General features: G+C 46.2%; 1 protein-coding gene across 4 annotated transcripts in view; it reads left to right on the top strand.

Annotated features, from left to right (window-relative positions):
- The window catches only part of LOC130107060 (myocyte-specific enhancer factor 2C-like), a 72,450-nt gene that overhangs the window by 36,504 nt on the left and 10,669 nt on the right, over nucleotides 1–25,277 (top strand). For 2 of the 4 annotated variants that reach the window (XM_056273483.1, XM_056273468.1), the window contains exons 3-5: nucleotides 1,742–1,945; nucleotides 21,261–21,404; nucleotides 24,846–25,026. In XM_056273483.1, coding sequence (XP_056129458.1) covers nucleotides 1,742–1,945; nucleotides 21,261–21,404; nucleotides 24,846–25,026 — 529 coding nt within the window. Of the gene's footprint in view, nucleotides 1–1,741; nucleotides 1,946–21,260; nucleotides 21,405–24,845; nucleotides 25,036–25,277 lie in introns of all 4 variants that reach the window. The other 2 variants (XM_056273474.1, XM_056273459.1) reach the window with 1 other exon arrangement.

The following is a 25,277-nucleotide window of genomic DNA, read 5'->3' as shown; positions in this document are numbered from 1 at the left end:
TTCCTGTTCGGGCGCAGCTCCAGGCAGGGCCGTGGTCCCTGGGCCCACAGGATTTGGCTGACCAAGCTCTCTCAGCCGAGCCAACGCCAGCTCTCCCAGCCATTAAACGGAAAAACAAAAAAACAAAAAAACAAAACCCGAAGATCAAAATAAAAACTTAACCCGGTGACACAAACTTCGACGCACACGCAGACATGGACAAAGACGCTGTGTAGTCGGTACAGGGTGAAACCGCTGCAAATGTGAGTTCGCGCCGCCATCTTCCCACTTTTTAAATTCACGTTTGCTGTTCTATTTTCACAATGAGGACAGGTGTACATACAACTGTGTTACTCTGGTAGCGGTCAAGATGTAAGGCCGCACACATGCCCCCTCCCTCCCCAAACACACACACAGAGAAGCGATACAGAATGAGAGGACGGTCTCTGTGGTCTCTGTGGTAGTACAACTCGAAGCTTGAAGCGATGCGTCTCGTGCATGAACACACAGTATGGAGCAGAGTTAGGGAAGCCATTATCTATTTATATTAAAATGTGGCTGTTCTTCTGGGAGGGGCTAAACACGCCGGCTTGGCGACAGATATTAATATCACCATGAGAAAAAAAAATTAGATATAGTAGCTGTATCTACATACGTTGCATGAGAGAAAAACAAAAGCAAAAACAAGACAGAACGAGACAGAGAGCAACACCAGCCAATTAAGTTTGATATACTCAGATCACGAGAGAGGGTCAATAAAGCGTCAGATCTTCTAAGATGAAGTCTACCGAGCTTTGGTGTACAGACAGCAACTGATCCGTTTTACCATTATCTCTCAAAGACAGTTTGTTTTCAGTTCCTTAAATGTTAGCTCCTTTTTTTCCCTCCTTTCCTGGTGTGGTATAGATGACCTGCTACTGCTGCCACTGTAACCTCTCAGTCTGAGGTCTCTGAGCAGAGAGGAGGCCTTCCTTTCCAGCTATTCTCTCTATCCCCACGTGATTCATGGAGGGGGGGGGGGGGACCTCGTGCCAGATTTCATTTTTCTTCATATGTTACAGACGTCAATGTAAATTAAAAAAAATATATATTATAGGGGTCATCCAGGTAGCGTGGCGGTCTATTCCGTTGCCTACCAACACGGGGATCGCCGGTTCGAATCCCTGTGTTACCTCCGGCTTGGTCGGGCATCCCTACAGACACAATTGGCTGTGTCTGCGGGTAGGACGCCGGATGTTGGTGTGTGTCCTGGTCGCTCCACTAGCGCCTCCTCTGGTCGGTCGGGGCGCTTGTTCTGGGGGGGGAGGGGGAACTGGGGGGAATGGCGTGATCCTCCCATGTGCTACGTCCCCCTAGTGAAACTCCTCACTGTCAGGTGAAAAGAAGCGGCTGGCGACTCCACATGTATTGGAGGAGGCATGTGGTAGTCTGCAGCCCTCCCTGGATCAGCAGAGGGGGTGGAGCAGCGACCAGGACAGCTTAGAGAGTGGGGTAATTGGCTGGATACAATTGGGGGGGGGGGGGGGCGGTAGGCCTTCTCCACATCAGAAAAAAACAAAATAAAACAAAAGAGCTTGCCTTTATCATGAGCATGCCCCTGAAAAATGTAATTAAGTTGCCCATGTGATCACACACATTCCCTCATTCCTGGCTTACACACAAGGGAAACTGTTGTCAGTAAAACATACACACCTCAGCTAATTTCTGCACCCTCTTTTTTTTTTGTGGTCTCTATCTCCTTCCTCTATCTCACTCTATTTAGGTGACGTTTACAAAGCGAAAGTTTGGCCTGATGAAGAAGGCGTACGAGCTGAGCGTGCTGTGTGACTGTGAGATTGCCCTGATCATCTTCAACAGCACCAACAAGCTGTTCCAGTACGCCAGCACAGACATGGATAAGGTCCTGCTCAAATACACCGAGTACAACGAGCCCCACGAGAGCAGGACCAACTCCGACATTGTGGAGGTACGTTACAGCAGAGCACGAAGACGTTCACTCACAGTGCATGTATGCGCACACGCACACGCACGCACACACACGCACGCACGCACGCACGCACACACACACACACACACACACACACACACACACACACACACACACTTTGGAGCACCTGTGGCTCTTAATGCAAGTACACTCAGGCAGACACACACACAGAAAGCCTCAGATGGATAGGCTTTCTGGCAGATGAGTGACGAGACTGATAGACTTGAAAACATGAACTCGTTTCTTTCAATTTTACCCTTTTCAGAAACTATCACTTTTCAATTTTTTTGCTCCTTCCACCCAGTATGTTGTAGGAGACAGTTTCTCCTCACTCATTTGGCTGACTCCAGTTTCAGTTCTCGTGTCATTCATTGAGAGTGGTTTTGGAATTAAGTCATGCTGATGTGCAAAATTTGCAGACCCAACTTCCTTGGCGATTTTGAAATATGCACACTTTTTCTTTTCTTTTCTTTTTTTTTTTTGAGCCACTATAGATTGAGCAATCTTGGATTTAGAAGACACTCTTTGCTAAACAGTGCAGGACAATTGAGGGAGAACATGGACGACACAAAAGAAATAAGAAAAACATACAATGAAAACTGCGCTAGCCACGGGGCGGCACGGTGGCCCAGTGGTTGGCGCTGTCGCCCCACAGCAAGAAGGTCCTGGGTTCGAACCCCGGGGTTGTCCAACCTTGGGAGTCAACCCAGGTCGTCCTCTGTGTGGAGTTTGCATGTCTGCGGTGGGTTTTCTCCGGGTGCTCCAGTTTCCCCCACCCTCAAAAAAGACATGCGTGTTAGGGTTAATACTCCTGTCTGTGCCCCTGACCCCTGACTGTGTCCCTGACCGCAAGACGAACCGGAGTTGGTCCCCGGATGCTGCACGGCGGCTGCCCACTGCTCCTAGCTACACAGCTAGGATGGGTTAAATGCAGAGAGGAATTTCCCCACGGGGATTAATAAAGTATATCAAAATCTAAATAAAAAAAAAAAACGATCCAACTCCACTAAATTTTGCAGGTAAAAGTGCAAAATAACTGCCTCAAAATCCGAGAATTGTAAGTGTGCCATATTCCCATTCCCATTCTATTTCCTGTGCAACGGCTAGGGGCTCCTGCATCCCGTGTCCTCTTGTTACTGACATGTTTCTCATAGAAGCGTGCTGAGCTGGGTGCGGACACACGTTTCATAAGCCTGGCTCAAGGCTCAACGTTAAACAGTGCTGCGAGGCCAGCCAGTGGGCAGGTAGCTAAAGCAGGTGCTGATGCTGAGAGGACAGCCTCAAGGATCCTTAAGCTCTCAACGTGACCCTGTTATGCAACCATTGCCATGGAGATCTGACAAACTTGGTGGGCCACACACATGGATGCATGCATGCATGTCTGGTTTATCCCTCTCTTGCGTTTTCGATCTCCGCTTCTCTCTCTCTCTCTCTCTCTCTCTCTCTCTCTCTCTCTCTCTCTCACACACACACACACACTCACATATGAATATGCGTACACACAGACTCGCACTACCATCACTGATTTTATTTGAAGATGTGCAATTCAAGGGAATGAGGAAAACAGAATTTATATTAGCAAACAGGTTGTTCTCGCATTAAGGTAGGTTGCAGTTTACTTAACACTATATATATATTTTTATAATTCTATTTGAGATTGAGACAATTATTAATGAATTGGCCACCCAACCATGCAAAGTACACTGTTATTCATGTTTTGTCATCATTACTGCATTCACCCCATAGCTATTTCCATTTGCCGTGGTCAAATCCAAAACATTATGAGGGTCTGATGCATCAGGCAATAGAGTTTTTATCATATGACTAACCTTAATGACAAAAACAAATCAAAGGCAGGCTAAGCACAAAGGCAAATACATTATAGACCTGGTATAAGATACGTACGTATAGGGTAAGCTATCTCTCCCTCTCTATAATTCATGTTTGTGAAGCTCTTTAGTATGATCAATACAGCAGAGAGGTAGCCCGGGGTCATTTTGTTTTCATTCCTTATAGCATGAAAAGTATTTATTTTGATTAGACACAGATGTAGTTTCGGGAAAATTGGGTTAAACATGTTAACACACACCGCACCCAAAACAAACCGTAATCAGTAGAAATGATTTGCTTATGCCGACTGCACACTCATGTGAAACGTCGTAGCCTTTACTTTGAAAATTGATCATACTCAAATATGTCATGGGTGATGAAACAGGATTGATTTTCTGTGCATTGTGTCGTATACATTACCCATTTAGCATACACATGTATCCGCGGTGTACCTAAGTAGGAACAACCGTTGGTTTGTTGCCTCTCGGCCACTCGAGCTCATGCTCGGTGTATTACTGTTACCATCCGAGCCCATGAGGAGCATTGTCACATGTTCCAGCAAGTGCTTGTGCTGAGTGCACCATGCTTTGAAGTTCTCTCTCTAAACGTGTCTCTCTATTAGGGAGTGTAGGGTGGCTAACGTGTAAACAGGCATGTCAGGGGAACACGCTAAAGAGCCTGGTGGGGGAGAGGGCTCTGCAGCTCTAGCTCCCTGTGATCCCCGGCGGACTTGGATCTGCTCTCTCTAAGCGACTCACAGCGAGAGAAATCGATCTGAAGAGGCCTTCAGCCTTAGCTGCAGCGTGCTAACGGGATTGGCCACGGGGCTGACACTAGCACGTTTAAGTGTGGGTGGAGTATGGCTGTGTGGAGAGGTGGTGGTGGGGGGGGGGGGGTTGGATCTGTCCTGCGGAGGGAGCATTATGCGTGGCTGCTAGACTACGTCACAGGTGCGGTAACGTGGGTGGGTTGTTGAGTTAGCAGAGGGGTTGATGGAGGGCAGGAACAAAGCGGACTTCCTGTTGAGATGGCAGGATGGGGAGGAGGACAAGAGCGGGAGGAAGGGCGCGATACGGGGGTGGCGGTAAAGGCCAGGGCCCCTAGAGAGCAGCAACCAGACATTCAATACGAGCTCTGAATTATAACTTATAATATGTAATTTCAGATATCGCTTTGAGTGGATATCAGAAACTCCTTTTCTTGAGAAATGTGCAGAGGTTCATGCATGCAAACTGCTCTCTCTCTCTCTCTCTCTCTCTCTCTCTCTCTCTCTCTCTCTCAGCATCTCTCACTTGCTCTCTCTAACTCTCTGCATCTCTCTTTCCCTCTGTGTTGCTGCTGTGCCTGGAGGTGTAGTGGGAGGAGAGGCAGAGGTAGGGGAGCGGAGCTCAGCGTGTGGGCGGCTGGCATAGAAGCTTGCTACATTAGCAATAAAGCTCTATGTAATTAGCATGTCTTTGGTTGATAATTAGCGTTGTTGAGAGAGTGGCACTGAGAGGGTTGCACAGCCTCTCTAGCTACAGCATGTTTACAACAGGCTGGAGGGCTTCTCTCTCGCTCCCTTTCCCTCCATTTTTCTCTCTCTTCTCTCTCCTGCCTCCATTCAGTATACCTCTTCTCATGCCATTATTTCAAAATTCTTGAGCAAGTGAGAAAAAGAATGAAAGAAAGAGAGTGAGACATACGAGAGAAATATGCAGAGTGAGCGTGACAGAGAGAGGGAGGTACATAGCGAGTGGAGAGATGGAGAAGAGGAGTGGTGGAGAACGACTTGATGACTCACTTGAAAACCGTCTCAGCTGAGGATGAGACTTCCACAAACATCTGTGAAACCAAAAGACTGAGAAACCAAATCGACCCCGTCCTCCAGGCCCAAGCGGTAACGCAAAAGAAGCACTGCCAATCAAGATGGCCGCCCGAGTCACTGTCGTCACAGCCACACTGCATTTTAAACCAAGACTTATAAGATGAGAGCAACTTGACGTATGAATTCAAACCGGCCTCCTGTATTTTCTTTTAGTTTAAACACCTGGGTTCAAATCCAGTGCTGTGTACACTGTCATGTAGGATATGTTACGATGTGCTAAACTCTCCCCGGAGATGCTGATAAACAGCGTTTTACATGGTATTATCAGCGGATACACAAGGAGCTCAGGCGGTCCCCTTAATTAGATCTAATTCTTTAAAGACTCGCTCGCTAGTCAAATCCCTGGCAATAGCATTATAAAGCAAACAGCGAGGCGGTGAGATGTTGCGTGTAGCTGGATGTCCTATAGTGGGGCTGCGAGTGTGCTGCCCTGGCAGCCTTACCGTGTTCCTCACACAGGCTCCACGATGAAACAGGGAAACGTGCAGATAGATTTCCCACACTCGCCGCCTGCCAGGCCGTTTTCCTGGACATGGTGAACGGCAGAGGCGGATAAATGGGAAACCGCGTTGGGAAATGACGAGAGAATAGATCCATCTCTCCGTTTTGTTTTGTTTTTACCTCTTTTTATTCCTCCTTAAGAAGAATCTCTTTGAGCTCTTATTGGAGATTTAGTATGCCAGTATGAGGGTTGTTAATTGCAATAGCACATGAAAGAGTCCCCCCCCCCCCTCGCCCCTGCTTATGAATGTGGATCAAGCCAAAACCTAAGTGGTGCTGGCTCCGCTCTCGTAACGATTAAACAGCTCAATCCAACAACACACTCGGAGTGTGCCAAATTCCCGTTCCACAATGTGCTTGTTTTCCCTCTGTGGAAACAAAGAACACAGGTTCGTGATACAGCTGGAGGGTTAATGAACGTGATGTGATAGTGAGCTTATACTCAGTCAATACCTGGGTAGGAGATGGGGGATGGTAAAGCAAGGCATAAACTGGTTTGTGTGTGTGTGTGTGTGTGTGTGTGTGTGTGTTGGTTTCAGTGTATATGAGGATAATTCATGCTTATTGGTTACAATATAATTTAACAGGGCGTCTGGGTAGCGTAGCGGTCTATTCCGTTGCCTACCAATAAGGGGATCGGCGGTTTGAATCCACATGTTACCTCCGGCTTGGTCATGCGTCCCTACAGACACAATTGGCCGTGTCTGCAGGTGGGAAGCCGGATGTGGTTATGTGTCCTGGTTGCTGCACTAGTGCCTCCTCTGGTTGGTCGGGGCGCCTGTTCAGGGGAGAGGGGGAACTGGGGGGAATAGCATGATCCTTCCATGCGCTATGTCCCCTTGGTGAAACTCCTCACTGTCAGGTGAAAAGAAGCGGATGGCGACTCCACATGTATTGGAGGAAGCATGTGGTAGTCTGCAGCCCTCCCCGGATCAGCAGAGGGGGTGGAGCAGCGGAAGAGTGGGGTATTTGGCCGGATACAATTGGGGAGAAAAATAAATAAATAAATAATATAATTTAACTCGCCGGCTTCATTGTGGAGGTTGTGACTATGGGACCACGGCTGGGCACAGCTCTACAGCAGCTTCTTTTGGCGTAAGAGTGTCAAACGCATTTCAGCAAGTCAAGTTTAACCATATAATCTGCACCACATATTTGGAAGTGAAAATGAAAGTGCAAGCTGAAAGTTGTTACCCAACATTTTCAATATCATCAATCCTTAATCACATTGCTTAGCAACATCTGGGTTTAACTTTCAGGAATGACCGGTCTATATTTACTGCAACCACCAATAAACCACCCAGCTAGCACAACTGAAAAGTCCTGAATAATGGAAATCATGCACAGTCTAACTGAGCCACTAGATTTTGCTGTTGCGGTTGTTGAAAGGACAGGTTTAAGACTCATGATCAGTTTCCCTGTAAGGGTCTAGTGGGGGTCCCATGTCCGAAATCTCCAAAACGAAGGTAGTAAATCAAATTGTGTCACAACCGACATACATGGCGGCGAAGCAGAATTACCCATGAAGTACACAAACCTTTTTTCTTGCATTTGTGAAAGTGTGCTTGCTGTACCTACGCTGTAGAAGTTGTTTGGGTGTGAGCATGCACTGTTAGAACTGATTTACAACGTGCAGAGACGATGGTGATGATGATGCCACACTCCCAATACCATTGACTCAAGGCTCACATGGAGTGGCACATGGCCGCTGGTACTGAACATACCTCGCCTTCCTGCCTACCTGCCTACCTACCAGAGGAAAGGCCCGTGGCCAATCTCATTTTCTGCAGATTAACCTAATCTAAAAGGTCACTTCACCCTGTAATCTTTAACAGCAGCAGCAGGGGCCTTCCTTCCTCTCCTCCCATCCTCATCTCAGGTCCTTTTTCCCTTCCTCTGTAGTCTCCCTCTGTCCTCACCTTAGGAACAACTGAATGGGCACGGGGGGGGAAAGGGAGGAAAGAGAGGGATGGATGAGTGCAGGGATAGGCCGGGGGAGGGAAGAGGGAGTGCAAAAGGGAGGGAGGCTGGTAATTATTTCCAAAGGTCATTCTGTTAATGACTACCCGCTTGGCTAATGAGATTCAGCAAAGCTCCCTCGCCATGTTTCACCCTGCGCGTGGTTCAACCGTGTGCTGAGACGTGTGAGAAGCACAGGTGTGACTTCAGCCCAGCGACAGTCCATTGGAAAGTGGGAGGAAAGAAATGGCGAGGCAGGAGAATAAGGGAAAATACACAAAAAGAAAAGGGGGGGGCAGCGTGCCTTGGGGACAGAGGGGAAAAGAGTAATGTACCAACATCCACACCAATTTATTGCATGCCTTGCCAAATGTTTCATTTGGCAGTAAAGTGTGATTTTTCTCCCCATGTTATAAATACTAGAGAGCAGGAGTAATTAACTTGGTTGATTTCAGTCTCATTTGCCTCTGAACTTTGTTAGTTGATTTAATTTTTTCCACCCCTCTTCCTCTTCAGAACGTTCTTTGCACGTCGACAGAACATGTGATCCCCCTCCTCTGAAGTGCCAGTGTGCTTCATGCTCTGCCGCTTGTGAAAATATTTTCCAGCATGTGTGCTATTCTGTGTACTTGTTTGGTTTCTAAACAGTACAGCGAACATTAGCCTTAAGGAGTTTTCTCTGTTGATCAGCTTACTGAATGAGTTCTTCTCATGCCTTTCAAAGGCTGCATAATAACTTCAACTTGTGCGCCTTCGCTAATTTACCAGACACAGATTTTTTTAACAAGTGCCGGCATGCAGGAAAAATGAGGGAGTCGCGTCACATCTTTTTTTTTTCTTCTGTCTTGTTGTCCACTTGTCCTTGTGGCGATGCTTGTCAGGGGGAGAAAATGCGGCCTGTGCCACAGGGAAGGGTGGTCGGGTGTACGTGATAGAGGATCACCCTGATTTACAGGGCCTCAGTGTTTACTGGTGTCGACCAGATCAGCGGCGTGGCTTGTTTTTCCTGGTGAGTTGAGGATTAAGGTCTGAAGCCGCTTTGACTGACTAAGTAAATTAACCTTATGACATTGGCAAGCTAACAGCACAGGGATTGGAAAGGGAAAAAAAAAAGAGAAAAGCCAAAGGCATTGATGATGGTGACAGACCGTTTCACATTATGGGCATCAGAGCATCTATAGCAAAAAAAAACAAAAAAAACCAATTCTTCGTAGCTAGCATATCAAGCTAGGTTTGTGTTCTGTTTATTTTTACCTCCAAACACAAGAGGAGACAAAAAAGGAACGTTTTACCAAAATAAATCCCTTATTTATTTTTTTTTGTTTTGTTTTATTTTTTGCAAGTAATTCTCTTTTAAAGTTCATGTTTTATACTCGCAGTCTGAGTAACGTCGGCTGTGCTAGCTCAATCAGCTCTACTCATTTCACAGACTTCCAAAGAAACTCAAAGGTTGGTGGAAAAAAAAAACTGCCACATATCACATAGTACTTGTGAAACATCTTCCGAGTGTTCAAAGCACAAAGTTGTGAATTCTTCTGACTGAGGCGTTCCTTTGTACTCCTCTCTCCCGGTCTACAGCACTCTGTAGCGCCCCCTACTTTCTTTATGGACTGCAAGTACCATATGTTATCTTTCAGGAACTATGAGCAAAGGGGGGAAAACGTGTGTATGTGTATATATATATATATATATATATAGACAGACATAGGAGCGTAAAGGGTAGAGTAAAGAAAAAAGAGAAACACTTGTATAATTCCCCTCAAAAACTCCCCCCTTTCGTCTCTCTATATTTCCCTTGCAACTTCCCTGCAATTGGGAACATCTGCTGAGTTCACCACGTATAAAAGTTACCCCCCCCCCCCCGAGTCAACCAACCAACACCACCTCCCACTCACCCACCAAGTGTTTTTTTTTTTGGTATCCCTTTCCCTAATAAATGCCTCAAAAATCAGTGGGGGCCTAAAAATAGTCTGTGGTGAGGCTAAAAATAGTGCCTGGCTGTCGGCCCTTGCTTAGAGAGGGGAGAAGAATAGGCATGGATTCTGTCTCTCTCTCTCTCTCTCTCTCTCTCTCTCTCTCTCTCTCTCTCGTTCACTCTCTCTCCCTCTCTCTCTCACTCTCTCTCTGGGTGGGAGTTGTTTTTGAAACGGAGGAGTGAGTAAGCAAAGCATTAGACTATTCATTCAGCCTTCCTGCCTCACACAGGACTGACCGTGAAGAACTGCCCTCGGCGACCACATGCACAAGATCATCAGTCTGAGACCCAGTGGTGCCAATAAACATTTGATCATCAGGATAAAGGACTTCATTATCTGATTCACATAGATAGTTTCTTCTTCTCACCCCACTACACACAGGCTCCCTTTTCAAGTGGTTTGTCAAACTTTTTTTTTTAATTATTATTTTTAGTCGAGAATATGAAGGCATCGTTCAGTTGACAGATTCCCAATTATGCAAATCATTTACAGTGGCATGTTTCTACATTTGAATGCCAGGAAGAGTTAAACTGTTCCCATTCGGAGTTCGAGCGCTACATCACATTCTTTATTTTGTGAAATTTATTTTCCATTTACGGATCGTACTGCATCCTGTTTACACTACGAGGTTAACTGGTTTCCACATGACAAGGGCAAAGCTCGACCGGATTAAATCATGTGAAAATGTTCTGTTAGTAAAACGGGGTCAAGCATGGCAATGGTTTTCACTGTACATTATCTGGCAGGTCTGCCAAATTAGGGATGTTACAGGGTCTTACCTTCACAAGGCCAAGTTTGTCTTCTAACAAAACCATAGATAGGGACGATTTTGGGCAGCTCATCATGAGCAGATCAACACCTAAACAAAGGGACGGTAAATTAATTCGGCGAATCCGTTTGATTCTTTCATATTGTAAGAAAGGCCTCAAACCAAAGGGCCAGATAATGCACACTATCTGTAGCCTCAGCGGTTTTTTTTTTCCACATCAGACGTCTGCTATCCAGAAAAGCAGAACCCTGGAAAAGAAACTATAAGTACCGTTTGGATCATTGTCAGACGAGGTTTTTTCTTTTTTAAGGTCAATAAAGTGAAGCGGAAGTCTGAGGTATGAGCGCAACAACAAAAGGAGGTTTTAAAAATAGACTGTCTGAAATGTGCCAATATGTGGTCCCTGTGGTGTGGAGCGGCGCACAGGCAGGCCTCTTCTGAGGCCACGCTGCCAAAAGGCACGGCTTTTCCACTACGCAGCCCAAAACAATTCTCGCCAGTCATTAAGATGAAATGATGCCTTGTTCTTTGAAACTATTTGTGGAAAATACAGAATAATGAAGATCTATTTTTACAGATGGCATTCCCTGCCCTGCCTGGAGCTCCCCCCCCCCCGGCCTCAACCAGCGCCCCTCCTCCTGTGATGGCTGCTGTGGGCAGGGTGTGGAAACTCAAGGTCACGGTGTAGAGGTCAAGCGGCTGGTCATTGTTACTCAAGGCTTCCCTCAGGCCCCCCTTTCCTGTTGTGGCACCACGCGATAAGAGACACAGAGACAAAGGATGATAACTGACAGCTGGGCGGGGCGGCGGCGGCGGGGGGACATAGAGGGAGTGGAGAGTCAATGAGTGACTTGAGAGAAAGTTTACCAACTACCGCCCGAAAAGAACGGCAAAGCCATAGTTATCATAGTCCTCTAGTATAAATGTATGATATAACACCATAATTACACAATGCGTCAAAATGTATCATTACTAAACCTGCTCTGAAGTTGTTTTTAACTAGTAAAGTGGGCATATATATTCAAATTGAAGTAGGAATAAATAAAGAGATACTCCACTTTCTCTACCTTTGCTGAAGATCCATTATGTAACTCGATGGGAGGAAAGACAGCGGGTTAAGGGTTTAGGCATAAGTACCCTCTTTATCTAGTTTCACTGAGCTGGCATTGTGTCTCATAGTGTCTCTCTGGGTAATTATACAGTGTGGCGAATAGTCTGAATGACCTCTTTGTTCCCAGGGCTAAGATGCTGCTGTAGCAAACAGTGTCGGACTCTGACATGTGCTCGCTGTGTGTCGTTTCCATGTGGAGAACACTGGCCCATCTGGCGGTGTGCTGTGGACTGACTGGCCAAGCCTGTCTGTCTCGCAGAGGACCCTCCTCTGTCCTGAAGTTTTCTTAATGGGGATTTTAGCACAATGCCGTGTCACATTGCCGTGTTTTGTACATATGTGAAGGAATGTGCACATGCACAGTGCACTCTCTGTCTGTCAATGTCTGTACGTCTGTCGCTCTTTTCTCATTCTATTTTTTTTTTCCAGTCTCTTCCTCCCTCTCCTTTGACAGTCTGTTTCAATCTACCTCATAAATTTTCTCTTTTTTTTTGTGTTCGGCCAGTCTCATGTGATCCTTAGATAGCTAGTTATTACACATTTAGACAGTGTTATTACCAAACACGCGACCACTTTGCCCCGGGATGGCAGATCCAAGCCACTAGGCTTTGATTCCTGATTATGGTGCAGCAGGGCACCAGGAGCAAGCCTTCAAAGCTGCCAGATTGCTGAAAAATCATTGATGCACTAGTTTTTTTTTTCATTTTTTTTTTCAAACATTTCCTGAACCAGTGCGGAGGGATTCACAGATGATGACTGAAAAAAAAAGCAGGCGAGCTTCGACTGTGATTTGGGGGTCCCTTTACTCACATTGGTAACCTACAAAATTAACCATCCTCCCCCCATCTCCAAATGCTCAGACAAGCATGCGTGTGTGCATGAACACACACACGCACACACACACACACACATAGACACCACCTAGCCATCATCCATTGGTATGCCCCTCGACATGGTCCTGGCATGTTCAAGCCACGCTTCATGAAACTGTGGCCTTCTTGCCTTTGGTCTGCCATCTGCTTCCAATAAACTAAGCCAGGCTGATCCCTCTGATGTTCCTCCACTCTGTAAAGCAGAGAGGAAGAATGAGAGAGAGAGACAGAGAGAGAGAGAGAGCGCGATAGACAGAGAGAGACAAAGCGATACAGACAGACAGACAGACAGAGAGACAGATGGACAGACAGAGAGAGAGAGAGAGAGAGAGAGAGAGAGAGAGAGAGAGAGAGAGAGAGAGAGAGAGAGACAGAGAGAGAGAGAGAGCGCGATAGACAGAGAGAGACAAAGCGATACAGACAGACAGACAGACAGAGAGAGAGAGAGAGAGAGAGAGAGGAGGGATAGATACACAAAAGAAAAAACTGATAGAGGACACAAGTGAGACAGTGAAACAGAGAGACATATTGTACCATATAATTGGGAGCACATACCAAACATGCCATTTACCTGTCTCTGCCACGAACAAGTCCACTCCATATTTGCTTACTGTGCAGCAGTGTATTTGTATATCATTTGTATGACTGACTTCATGGCCATCTCCCTTTTGTTGTCTGTGATGGGAAGGAACAATGTTCTTCTCTGCCACCTAAACCTCACTGACACTGAACCATCTCCTTCGATGACACCGACTATGACACTTGGTAAATACGAAGGGGGTCTCAAATGTGTCAGGGATTTCCTTTTTCTTCGGTTATTCACATCATAGGGCAGAACATTGTTGTTGTGGAGCTGCTAAGCAGGCTATTCTAATAACATTTACCCCGTTTACCCTCTGGGGTCTAAGTATCCTTCTAGCTCGCTGCCTTCTTTGCAGGCTATTTTACATAGCAGGGATTTGGAGAGACTATTTAAATTGTGTAGCCTTCAGCTTTAGATGACTTTTTCTTTTTTTTTTTTTTAGAAATTATCTTGGGTGCCTATTTAATCCCCCCATAACTCACCTTTGGGTCCTAAACCAGTCTTTGAAGATTACTTTTTTAGATTATACTGTAGATGGCCCCTGTGGTCACATCTACCCAACACATTCTGACATGAGGGGGGCGTCTGGGTGGCGTGGCGGTCTATTCCATTGCCTACCAACGCGGCACTCAGTGGTTCGAATACCCGTGTTACCTCCGGCTTGGTTGCATGTCCGTACAGACACATTGGCCATGTCTGCGGGTGGGAAGTTGGATGTGGGTATGTGTCCTGGTCGCTGCACTGGCACCTCCTCCGGTCAGTCGGGGCGCCTGTTCAGGGGGGAGGGGGAACTGGGGGGAAAGGGCGTGATCGACCGGGGTGGCTTGGAAGAAAGGGGTAATTGGCCAGGTACAATTGGGGAGAAAAAGGGGGAAAAAAGAGAGAAAAAATAACACATTCTCACACGTTGCCAAGGCCTGTTGACACTACCACCATGATGCCGTAGACCTCCATGACTATCTCACCATCTGAAAACCATCGACGCAAGTGAATCCCCATTCTAACATGGTTTTTATAGTGTTAATTTGCTACAATGGCGCCGCAGAGTGACACACCACTGTCATGGGCTGAACTGTGGCTAGAGATGGGCTGTTTATCTCAGTCCCATTTTAATTTTTTTTTCCACCACACAGCAAACATGATTAACCATAAGTGGCCCTGTTATTGAAGGTCTTTTATTGTGCTTGCCTGACCAACTTCATGAAATCGACTGCAGTAACAAGCTGCTGCATTTACTGGATGAGAAGTCTTTGTATACCAACACAATACAATCATCCTTCAAGTTGTGGTTTCGCCTACAATAGCGCGAGTATTCAGAAGACCATACAATGCTGGCAATGCTATAAAAAGTGTTAAATATCACAGTCCTGTGCCGATTTTGTTTTTAATGCCATCTGACAATGACAAGTAGACATTCAGAGAGGCCGTTTCCACATGAACACATATGAACTTGAAAACACATCTTTTTTTTCTTCTCTCTTTCTCTCTCTGTTTTGACCTTCCGTCCACACGAAGCCATCACTTTGACCACTGAAAACATCTTTTTGTAAAATCAGAATCAGAATCAGAATTGTGTTTATTGGTCGTGTAGATTTGCACACACATGGAATTTGACTGTCTTGATGACTGCTCAATAATCCAGGTAAGAAAATCAAAGAAGGTTGAATCAGTTCATCTGGATACAGTGTTTATTGACAGATCATCTGTCAATAAACACTGTATCCAGATGAACTGACTCAACCTTCTTTGATGGACTTTGACTCTGGTTTCATGGCTTTCTCGGTGTACTTAACATAGAATGACAACACAACAATCTTCAGATATATACACAAGGATTGACTATACACAGGCGAACCGCTCTCCAAAGTGGAGAAAATTTGAAAAAGCCGGTTTGAGTTGTCGTGTGGACAGCAGAAACAGACAACAACACTGATGCACGATTTTTCAGTGCTTGGCGAAAAGCTGCCGACTCGAGTTGAATTGTGTGCACATGTCCAATAGATGAGACTCCGGTGTTTTTCATTTGTTTCGACATTTTAATGTGGACGGCAAACCTTTTTTTTTTTTTTGAATGATCTGAAAATGCTAGCATGGATGGAAAACCTCTGACCTGTTTTCAGTAAGAAAACACAATTTTCAAATTTCTCTGTATTAGTATGGATGTAGACAGATGAACATTTATTAAATGTATGGCCTTACCCTGCAGAGACAACAACCAAGATAATGGTCAGTAGCCAGGACTCAGCATTGGCCAACACTGAGCCTCCATCTGAAACATCAAACAAACAAAAAAACAACAGATCGGTTGACTAAATAAAGTTATGACTTAGAGTCTGTTGTGTGTTGGGACAGAAATTGACAGAGGGGGAGGGAGGGTGTGAGTAGAGAATGAGAGACCAACCAAGCAACACATTAGACAGAATGTGTGTGTGTGTGGCGGGGGGGGATAGATAGAGAGGGTAGTCAGGGAGGCAGAATGCTGAGCAGACGGATCCTGGTATGGCAGGGACTCTGGGCAGGCGTCAGCTGTCCCAAGCAGACCCCCACCCCCCACCCCCTCCCGGAGGCCGTCCAGAATTCACACCCAAATACCCTTGACAATACTGTGAAAGAGCTCCAAGATGGTGGCTCCAACACCCCAAATTATGAAAAGTGTGAAGGAAAAATTTAAATGGGATTTTTTTTATTCTTCCTGTAATTTAAACTCTAAACGTTTTCAAAGAGGAATTTTCAAAGCCCATATTCAGAACAAACAGAGGGACTAACTGCTGTGTACGGGACCCTTCAGTAAGCGGTGGAGTCGGGAGGGGGTTAAGGGGTCCGCAGACTGGTGAAGGAATATTAGCCCCGTACCCATTACATTGTGTTTAAAAAAAGAGTTGTCATACAGCGATGAGGTGACATATATCTCTAATTGTGGCTATGTGTCCTGTCTGTCTGTGTACACTATGTCGTCAGATTTCACGAGGAATCCGGCCCAGACACAAACATTTGGAGTCCTTACCGAGCCAATATGTAATCTCCTCACTGATGATCTCATATGATTATGTCAGTCATACAGAGGTGTCACAATTAAATCAAGACTGGCGTCTGGGTAGCGTAGCGGTCTATTCCGTTGCCTTCCAACACGGGGCTCTTCGGTTCAAATCCCCCCGCTTTACCTCTGGCTTGGTCAGGCGTCCCTACAGACACAATTGACCATGTCTGTGGGTGGGAAGCCAGATGTGGGTATGTGGGGAATAGTGTGATCCTCCCACGTGCTTTGTCCCCCTTGGCGAAACTCCTCACTGTCAGGTGAAAAGAAGCACCCGGCAACTCGACATGTATTGGAGGAGGCATGTGGTAGTCTGCAGCCCTCCCTGGATCGGCAGAGGGGGTGAAGCAATCACCGGAAAGACTCGGAAGAGTGGGGTAATACAATTGGGGAGAAAAAAAAGGGGGGGGGTTAAATCGAGACTGATTGACAGATAATCAGTAAAAAACTCTGTCATTATCAGCTGTAAATTAAAAATTCATGTCCAGGTCACGTATATACCTAACCCAGACCTTGCTAGGTCTTACCCTCATCTACGTGGCCAAGTGCAGCCATGCTATGGATGCGGTACTAGAGGATACCATGGAGACGGTCGTCTAAGTATGTAGGACGCCAGTCTACGCCGGGCCTGCTTCGCACCGGCCCTGTGACAAGTTGAGTCAGGAGGGAGCATCATGAAGGAGTTTAATTAGGAGCAAGCCTCCAAAGAGGCCACAGAGAAGGATACAGAGCCAAGCAAGCGTATGCAGCCTTTATGTCCTTTTTTTCCCCAGTTCTCCCTTGTTCTCCCTCCATAATTCGTCTGTCTCTCCTTTTCATTCTTTGTATCGCTTCACATCTGCTTTAATTGTAGGGTTGTAGTTCTCTCTCTTCTTCCTCGTCCTCTCTTCATCTAGCTCTCTGCTCACCCTGTCTCGATCCTAAAAGTGTGTCTGTGTTGAGGCCATTTGTTCTGTTTTGTCTGACTGATCACTGCTCATCAATAAAAGCTCTGGCCGAGGGATCAGAAGCTTTCATCTTCCGCAGCTCTCAAGATGTCAGCATAGGAAATTAACTTTTTTCCCCGCTCGCTTGATCTCTAAAGATTGACTTTCCCGAATCGCAAGCAGGATTCGAAGGATTGTGAAGGATTTCACCCTTAAAGACTCCCACCCAACGCTGACTGTGTGAAAATTAAAGTCCATTACGTTGTCAAGACATTTCGCCGTTTGCCGACAAAGGCTTCGAGATAGCCAACACCGTAAACAACGCTCCATCTAACATAAGACACCATCCTATTTATCACACCGAAATGCATTTTTTTTAACACAAGAATGATAATTTTGAAAAATATTTCTGCGCTTTTCAGTTTTGTGTATAGTTATTAATCGACATCCTATTAGCATATCCCCCAAAGACTCTGTTTCCCGCCAACCCTTCATATCTGCATTCACTTTTAACTTCAGAATGATGAATATGATAATAGTGATTTTTTTCCCCCCACTTTTTTCCCATACAAACATTTTGAAATGCCTATTGATGTGCCTCCGATCTTGATGGTCATGTCACCGGATAAGGAATCCGAGTCGTGTTTGGAGCGGCAGACAAACAACTTTATTTTGAGCAATGCAATTCTCCACAAATGCAGGACATAGAGGAGCATCAGGCTACAAGCACAGGGGGCAAACACATTGACGGGCGATCACAGGGTGGGACGGAGAGAGGGGGCTGGGGGCCGGGGTGCAGAGACGGTAAGCGAGCGAGCCGGAGAGAGCCTTCTATGGCCATGCGAAGACGGCAAACGATACGATTGGTTGTCGGGGCTGTGTCACAGCGTTTGGCAACAGGTGCGATGGACTTTAACAGGTGGGCATATCTGAGATGAGTGGCATAGCACCCTTGTACCGCACCCTCAAAGTGCTGAGCCCCGCTGGAAAGCTAAGCCGGGGCCACATGCTTCAAAGTCATATAACACTCATGCTCTATTTCCCCACACCCATCAACACCTACCCAACCAGCCCCCAGCACAACTATTAACCCCCCCCACCCAAGAAAAATCTCCGACACCACCCCACCCCACCCTCTGGACCACCAGCCCAGTTACCCCATATGGGTCTCACCTTCACCACAGGCCTCATGCCCTCCCCCTGCATGCCTCGGCGCTGTCCTTCCTAGAATGGAAGCGTTATCTCATGTACTATGTGCTCATGTTGGTTGATGGGTGAATTACGTTTAATGAGTAAAACATTTGTTGGTTCATCTGAAATGTAGGAGGATGGAAGGATAAGTTCAGCTACTGTCAGTTAGACTGGAAATCTTGCTTTTGCCAAGACCAGAGTAAAGCAACAGAAAATAATAATAAAAAGTATATCCATTTCAAGCATTAGCCAATAGCCAGTTAGTCAGGCATTTATGTATGTAAGTAACCTGCTAACATCTATTTCAGTATCTCTGATATATTCTCTGCACCACTGCACCTTATCACCTCTTATTTCGCCTGTATAAGTCGATCCTTGTGTATATATATATCTGAAGATTGTTGTGTTGTAGTGTTGTTATTCTATGTTAAGTACACCGCGAGAGTCACGAAACCAGAGTCAGATTCCATGTTTGTGCAAAACCTACACGGCCAATAAACATGATTCTGATTCTGATAAAAGGCCGCGTGTTAGACCTTTTACAAGCGCCTTTATCCTTGTGAGTCATCCGCCTCAGAGCAAGAGTGCGTTTCGCCCTAGGTCTGTTTGAATTCAGATCTCCCGAGTCGCCTCGGTTGATTTGTTTGGTGTGATTTCCTGAAGACTGTCAAGAGATGTGAGAGACGCTTTCAAATTCAGATCTCCAGATTTCCACTTCTGGGGCCAAGTGAGGATTCAGAGTGAAAAAAATAGAAAAGAAAAAAAGGAGAGCCAGCGAGCGCTGACACGCTTACAGTAGCTGCCTTGCCACCAGATGCCTCCAGAAACTCAAACACACATCACACACACAAAAGAGAAGCCCTCTAAGTTCACTAAAATCCCACTCAAAACAGGGCTTTGTTCTGCTGACATTTGTTTCCCTAAGCAAGCAATTCACTCCCCATCACTCCCGCTGCCACCGCCGCTGCTGTGATGGAGTAGCCACTTCCTGTATTTCTCCCATCTGCGAACAAGTTAGAGAAAAAACAAAAAAAAAAGAGAGGAAGAAGTTAACTAAGATTAACTAAGCATCTATCTCTTCTCTCCTCCTGCTCCGTCTATCTCTCACTTTTCTCGCATTGCTCACGCCCACTCGCGCACGCCCACACAGGCGCACACAAACACACTCGTTCCCTGCCCACACACACAGGCAAGAGCACCCACACACATGCACACACACACAGGCAGACAGTCGCACACTTGATCAGCATCGAATACAGGGTGTGCTAAAGTAAATTTAATTACGTCCATCTGATATGGAGCTTCAGATGAAAGCAGGGAAGTGCGGTGTGAGGCGATGTCTGCGCAGACAGGAGCAGGGCGCGTGATATTCCTCCTGTAGACTAATCTCCCTTTATTAAAGCCAGCCGTGGAGGAGAGAGGGAGAGGGAGAGAGATGGAAGGAGGTATGAGAAGGGTGGAGGGAGGGAGGGGGGGTGTCTTTTGATGAGCTCTCTAACTATCAGCTACTGTACTTTTCACCGTTTCTTTGTCTCGTCGTGCAAGGCAAATGAACACAGCACCTGCTGGTGTACCCCTACTTTCTCAGGCAAAGAGATCCTCACGCAGCCACACAAAGTGGGGTGCGCTGAAACGCATTGCTGTTGGTGTTGTCACAGACATCTAAGGAAAGGGATGTGGCTCTCTCTCCTTCCCTCTCTCTCTCTCTCTCTCTCTGCTGCTCTGTGTCTCTCTCCGTCTGTCTGTCTGTCTGTCTGTCTGTCTGTCTGTCTGTCTCTTTCTGCTGCTCTCCAGCCACTCCAATGGGGGCAGGTGGCCATCAGGTGGCCAAGGCAGAAACTGCCTCAATCAAACAGCCGTATTGCAGATTAAAACCCTCTAAATGCCGCGTGCCGTTTGTTCTATTTCATTATCCACTAATGACTATGGTTACAAAATGTGTTTTACTCCTATGTTTTATTGCTGTCCCCTTTCCTGTGTAATTATGAGGGTTTTAAGGTCCCAGTGTCGTCTCATTCGGTCTCTTTTGAGTCTAAGCATTTGCTGTGTGTGTTGTTGGTGGATGTGATTAAATCCTTTGTGTCATCTTGAGTGTTTAGCCGCATGTTTACTGGTTGAGAAAGGAGCTGCTTTGTCCCCACCTCGCCTCACGTGGACAGAAGTCAAAATGGAACCTGCAAGAAATGACTTCATCACAGAAGGATGAATCACTTCATCTGGATACAATGTTTATGGACAGATACGTTTCATCATGAAACGTATCTGTCCATAAACATTGTATCCAGATGAAGTGATTCATCCGTCTTTGATGTTCTTACCTGGATTATTGAGCATGCATCAAGACAAATGACTTCATCATTAAATCTTTTTGATAATGGGGCATACTTTTTTTCCACAGGAACTGAAGTATTATCATATTAAAAGTAATATCTGTTCGTAAGATTGGGTCAACCTAACTAACTAACACAATTTTTTACCCATTTATTCCTGACTCAAATTATTCTTTTGCTCGTGTCCATTTTTATAGGACCACACACACACACACACACACACACACACACACACACACACACACACACACACACACAGTTAACTTCGCTTGACCCCCTCCCAAGATGGGTCACATTGTCACCCCCAAACCCTTCAAATGTGTTGTGCAACTACTCTGTTTGCAGACATTGAGAAAGAAGGGCCTAAATGGCTGTGACAGCCCAGACCCCGACGCAGACGACTCGGTCGGCCACAGCCCCGAGTCCGAGGACAAGTACAGGAAAATAAACGAGGACATTGATCTGATGATCAGCAGACAGAGACTGTGTGTAAGTACCTCTTGTCAACCCTCCGAGTCTTCCTCTCACCTTTTTTTTCCCTCTCTTCTTCTTCTCCCCTTGTTTCCCTTTGCTTTCTGTGTCCCCCCCTCCCCCCCCCATGTTGTCATGCGTTGCTGCCATCTGTCTCCCCCGTCTCCTCGTCCGTGTCACCCACTCCGTCCCTGTTGGGGTTTGTGGGACCTGGCAGGCGTTAAGCAAGAAGGAGAACAAAGGCGGCGAGAGCCCGGAGCTCGAGTCTGCTCTTACCCTCACCCCCCGCACTGAAGAGAAATACAAACAGATTAACGAGGAGTTTGATCACATGATAAAAACTCATAAGATACCTGTAAGTACTGGGTTTACACTTTGCTGCATCCTCAGCTGGCTAACAAGATGCTGAGTGACCAGTAACTGTTCAGCTAACCCAGCTAACCACCATTGTTTGCTGCTGGACTAAATACACAGAGGAAGCGTTAACCACAGTCCATGAACAAATGTTAACATGTAAATTATAGCTGAAAGCACAACACTTAGAGTGGCGACGGATTACACATTCTTGGATGTTTGCTTGATTACAGCTGAGGAACGATCCTCAAATTTGACGTTAACTTTAACCAAAACTACCAGGCATTCTTAAATATGGTGATTGTGTGCTTTCCCGTAAGACAACTTATTTGACTTTATCGGCATCCCACCCTCAACCCGTTACCCGTAATGCCTTGCCTGGCTCTCAGGGGAGGTGTGGTCTGCATGCGATTTTCCTTTTCCTGTACCCACTCACAGTGCCCAGTCACCCACAACAACGCAAGGCAAGGACAGATGCAGCTGCAGATGGGCATACACAGTTAAGCACGTCTCGTCACGACACGTGACATGATGGCGAAAAAAAAAGGAAAAAAGAGAAAACTCAATTATCTCTCTTTAACCTCCATCGCCGTAATAATGAGGTTAATGAAGCCTATGTCTAACGGTGACATCTTTTGAAATGACATCGTTTTCGTTGGCTTAGGATGCATCGTGGTGTAAGCTGGTGGCTGTGTTTCATGTTGCATTCACTACAGAATAATCAGCACAGCTCAGCACAGAGGCAACCTCCGACAACCGCAAAATAAAAGCTGCTCCCACTGTAAACCGAGCTTGCTCTCCCCCATCCAGAGAGCACCAGATTGGAGTGGTTAGGTTCGAGCCATGCGAGGGGAGAGATAATTCCACATTTGATAATTGAAAGAGGACCAGCCGTGTCTTTCAGAAGACCATGGGACAAGGGGAGACGCGGTTAGAGGCAAGGCGAAGATTGGTGGGCTTGGGGGTGGTGTGGCGGGGTGGAGTGAGGTTGAGATCAGACTGGGCGGGGATGGGTTGGAACAGCGGCACGCGTGTGTGTGTGTGTGTGTGTGTGTGTGTGTGTGTGTGTGTGTGTGTGTGTGTGACTACACACAACAAGTGGCAGTTCAGTGTGTGGTCAGGGCGGCTGCCAAGCACTGGGCCTCTGAATTGCTGGGGACTGTTGAGGGGACTGTGGGGAGAGGGGTAGTAGGAAGATGAGTGAAAACAGGAAGGATGGCACTGGTTAAGTGACAGCTTGCAGGGCAGGGCCCATACACAAGCTCAGTGTGTGTGTGTGTGTGTGTGTGTGTGTGTGTGTGTGTGTGTGTGTGTGTGTGTGTGTGCTCGCTGTCAAATACACAAAAGACACACACATATGCAGAACCCCTACCACCACCCTCTACATTCAGTAAACCGCAGAGCAGATAACAGTCGTGGGGGTTCAGAAAGTACAACAAGAAATCCAAGATGGAAGAAATTACCGAAAGTCTGAAAAATAAAACACAACAGGAGACGGCCATGCACTAATTGTGAAAAAGAAAAAGAAAAAAAGAAGCAACCATAACTTCTGGCTAGCCCACTTCTGTGTGGTGTTGCAATGGAAGCCAAGAAGTAGAGGGGGCTTGCAGTGCAATATGGTTGAAGTAACCATTTTCTGTACCATGGAATAATATTTGCCGAGCAACAGGAACATCAGCAACGGGGATAAAATTGAGGAAGACGAGGCACGGCTCAAGCTCATATCCTATTTCCACGTCAGCCTGGCCCGATGTTCCCACTGATGAGCTCTCTCCGTTGCTCTGGGACACATGGCAGCAATTTAGGGCCCTATTTTCTACTTCCTTAAGCCAACATGTAGGATCAACCACTTCCAGGGCACTCCCAAGGTTAAGCCCTTCTGCCAAGTGACACAATAAACATGACAAACTAGACGCCTGGGGCCAGGAGGCTCGCTACTCAAGCTACCTCCGACCATGCTCCTGATGAGATTGCCGACTGATAATGTACCACTTAAAAAGCACTTTGCATAGCTCTGCACAACATAAAGATAAGTTTTTTCCCTACCTACACACACATGCACACACACATGCACACGTGTGTGTGTGCATGTAGGTAGTTAGTTTTATATATATGTATGTATATATGTATATATAAATAAATGTGCAAAATTATTCCCCATGGCAAATGCTTTAAATACTCCAGTCACAAAGCGACTTTTTAATGATTTCTACGGTGAGGTGTAGACAGATTGAGTTATCTTTAGCTCATTTAAAGCAGTGGGATGCTATTGGCGGGATTCCCAGTAAAACATGGCTTTCTTCTTTCTTTAATGTAATAAACCAAATATGTATTTCTGGCAAAATGCAAATGCCATGACCACAGTAGAACGTTAACTCGGGTCAACCTTTAACTTTCACCAAAGAAAATCTAATTAGAATAATCACGTCATTCACAAAGGAAGGTGAAGTCGGGTATGCACGCACCTCGCAGATGGGGGGGGGGGGGGCGGGGGTTGAAGAAAACTGATCTAATTTAGAGGAATGGTATCGGTAGCGTTTGCATTAACAATAGAGCAAAGAAAAGGGACACGTTGCTTCTTGTATCTGCATACTGTACCAATTATTTCCATCCTAGGAGGAGTTTGGATGGCTGAGTTCACCCAAACTTTGCATCCGACACTGTGAGATGCTTCGGTTACTACTCAGAAAGAATTTAAAAAGCCCTTTACCCCATTTTGTCCAGTGTCCCCCTTACGCACTCCTACTGTCTCACTATTTTGTATGGATAGTATGATGTTTTCCCTAAAACCATTCATCTTTATGTGCATGTCTATTGTAAGGTGGCCAGTTGTCTCTGTCCTTGTGGCCTTCCGTGTTTCTTTCACTTTCTTATTTTCTGTATACATGTGTACATTTGACTTCCTGGTTTATATTCTGTCATATTTCTCTCAAGTGACTGTCATGTCGCTATCTGTTTGGTGGCTTCGTTTCCAGGTTGTTCACTTTACTGTGTGTCACATTTTTGGGTGTCTCTCAAAGTCTAGCTTAACACTCTCTCTCTCTCCCCCTCCCCCCTCCTTTTCTCCCCCCCCCTTTCGTTTCTCTCCCTCATTTGCTTTCGCAGCAGGCTGTGCCACCTTCTAACTACGATATGCCCGTGTCCATCCCTGTTAGCAACCAGAACAGTCTCATTTACAGCCATCCCGGTGGCTCCCTAGGCAACCACAACCTTTTGCCTCTGGCGCACCATGGGCTACAGAGAAACAGTATGTCTCCCGGAGTCACACACAGACCCCCCAGTGCAGGTAACACAGGTAGGGTCTCACGTGCACTCATGCACACATAATGCATTTGTTTATTTGCATACGTCTTTCTGCCTTGCTGCATTTCTGCAGCCCTCTGTCCTACATGCACACACACACAGATGCAAAAATGCACACTTGCACTCTCTTAGACACACACACACACACGCACACACGCAAGATGAACACTTGCACTCTCTTAGACACATACACACATGCAAAAATGTACACTTGCACTCTCTTAGACACACACA

The sequence above is a fragment of the Lampris incognitus genome, chromosome 1 (genome assembly GCF_029633865.1).
Source record: "Lampris incognitus isolate fLamInc1 chromosome 1, fLamInc1.hap2, whole genome shotgun sequence".
NCBI classification, from domain to species: Eukaryota; Metazoa; Chordata; class Actinopteri; order Lampriformes; family Lampridae; genus Lampris; species Lampris incognitus.
This window is presented reverse-complemented; position numbering and strand designations above follow the sequence as displayed.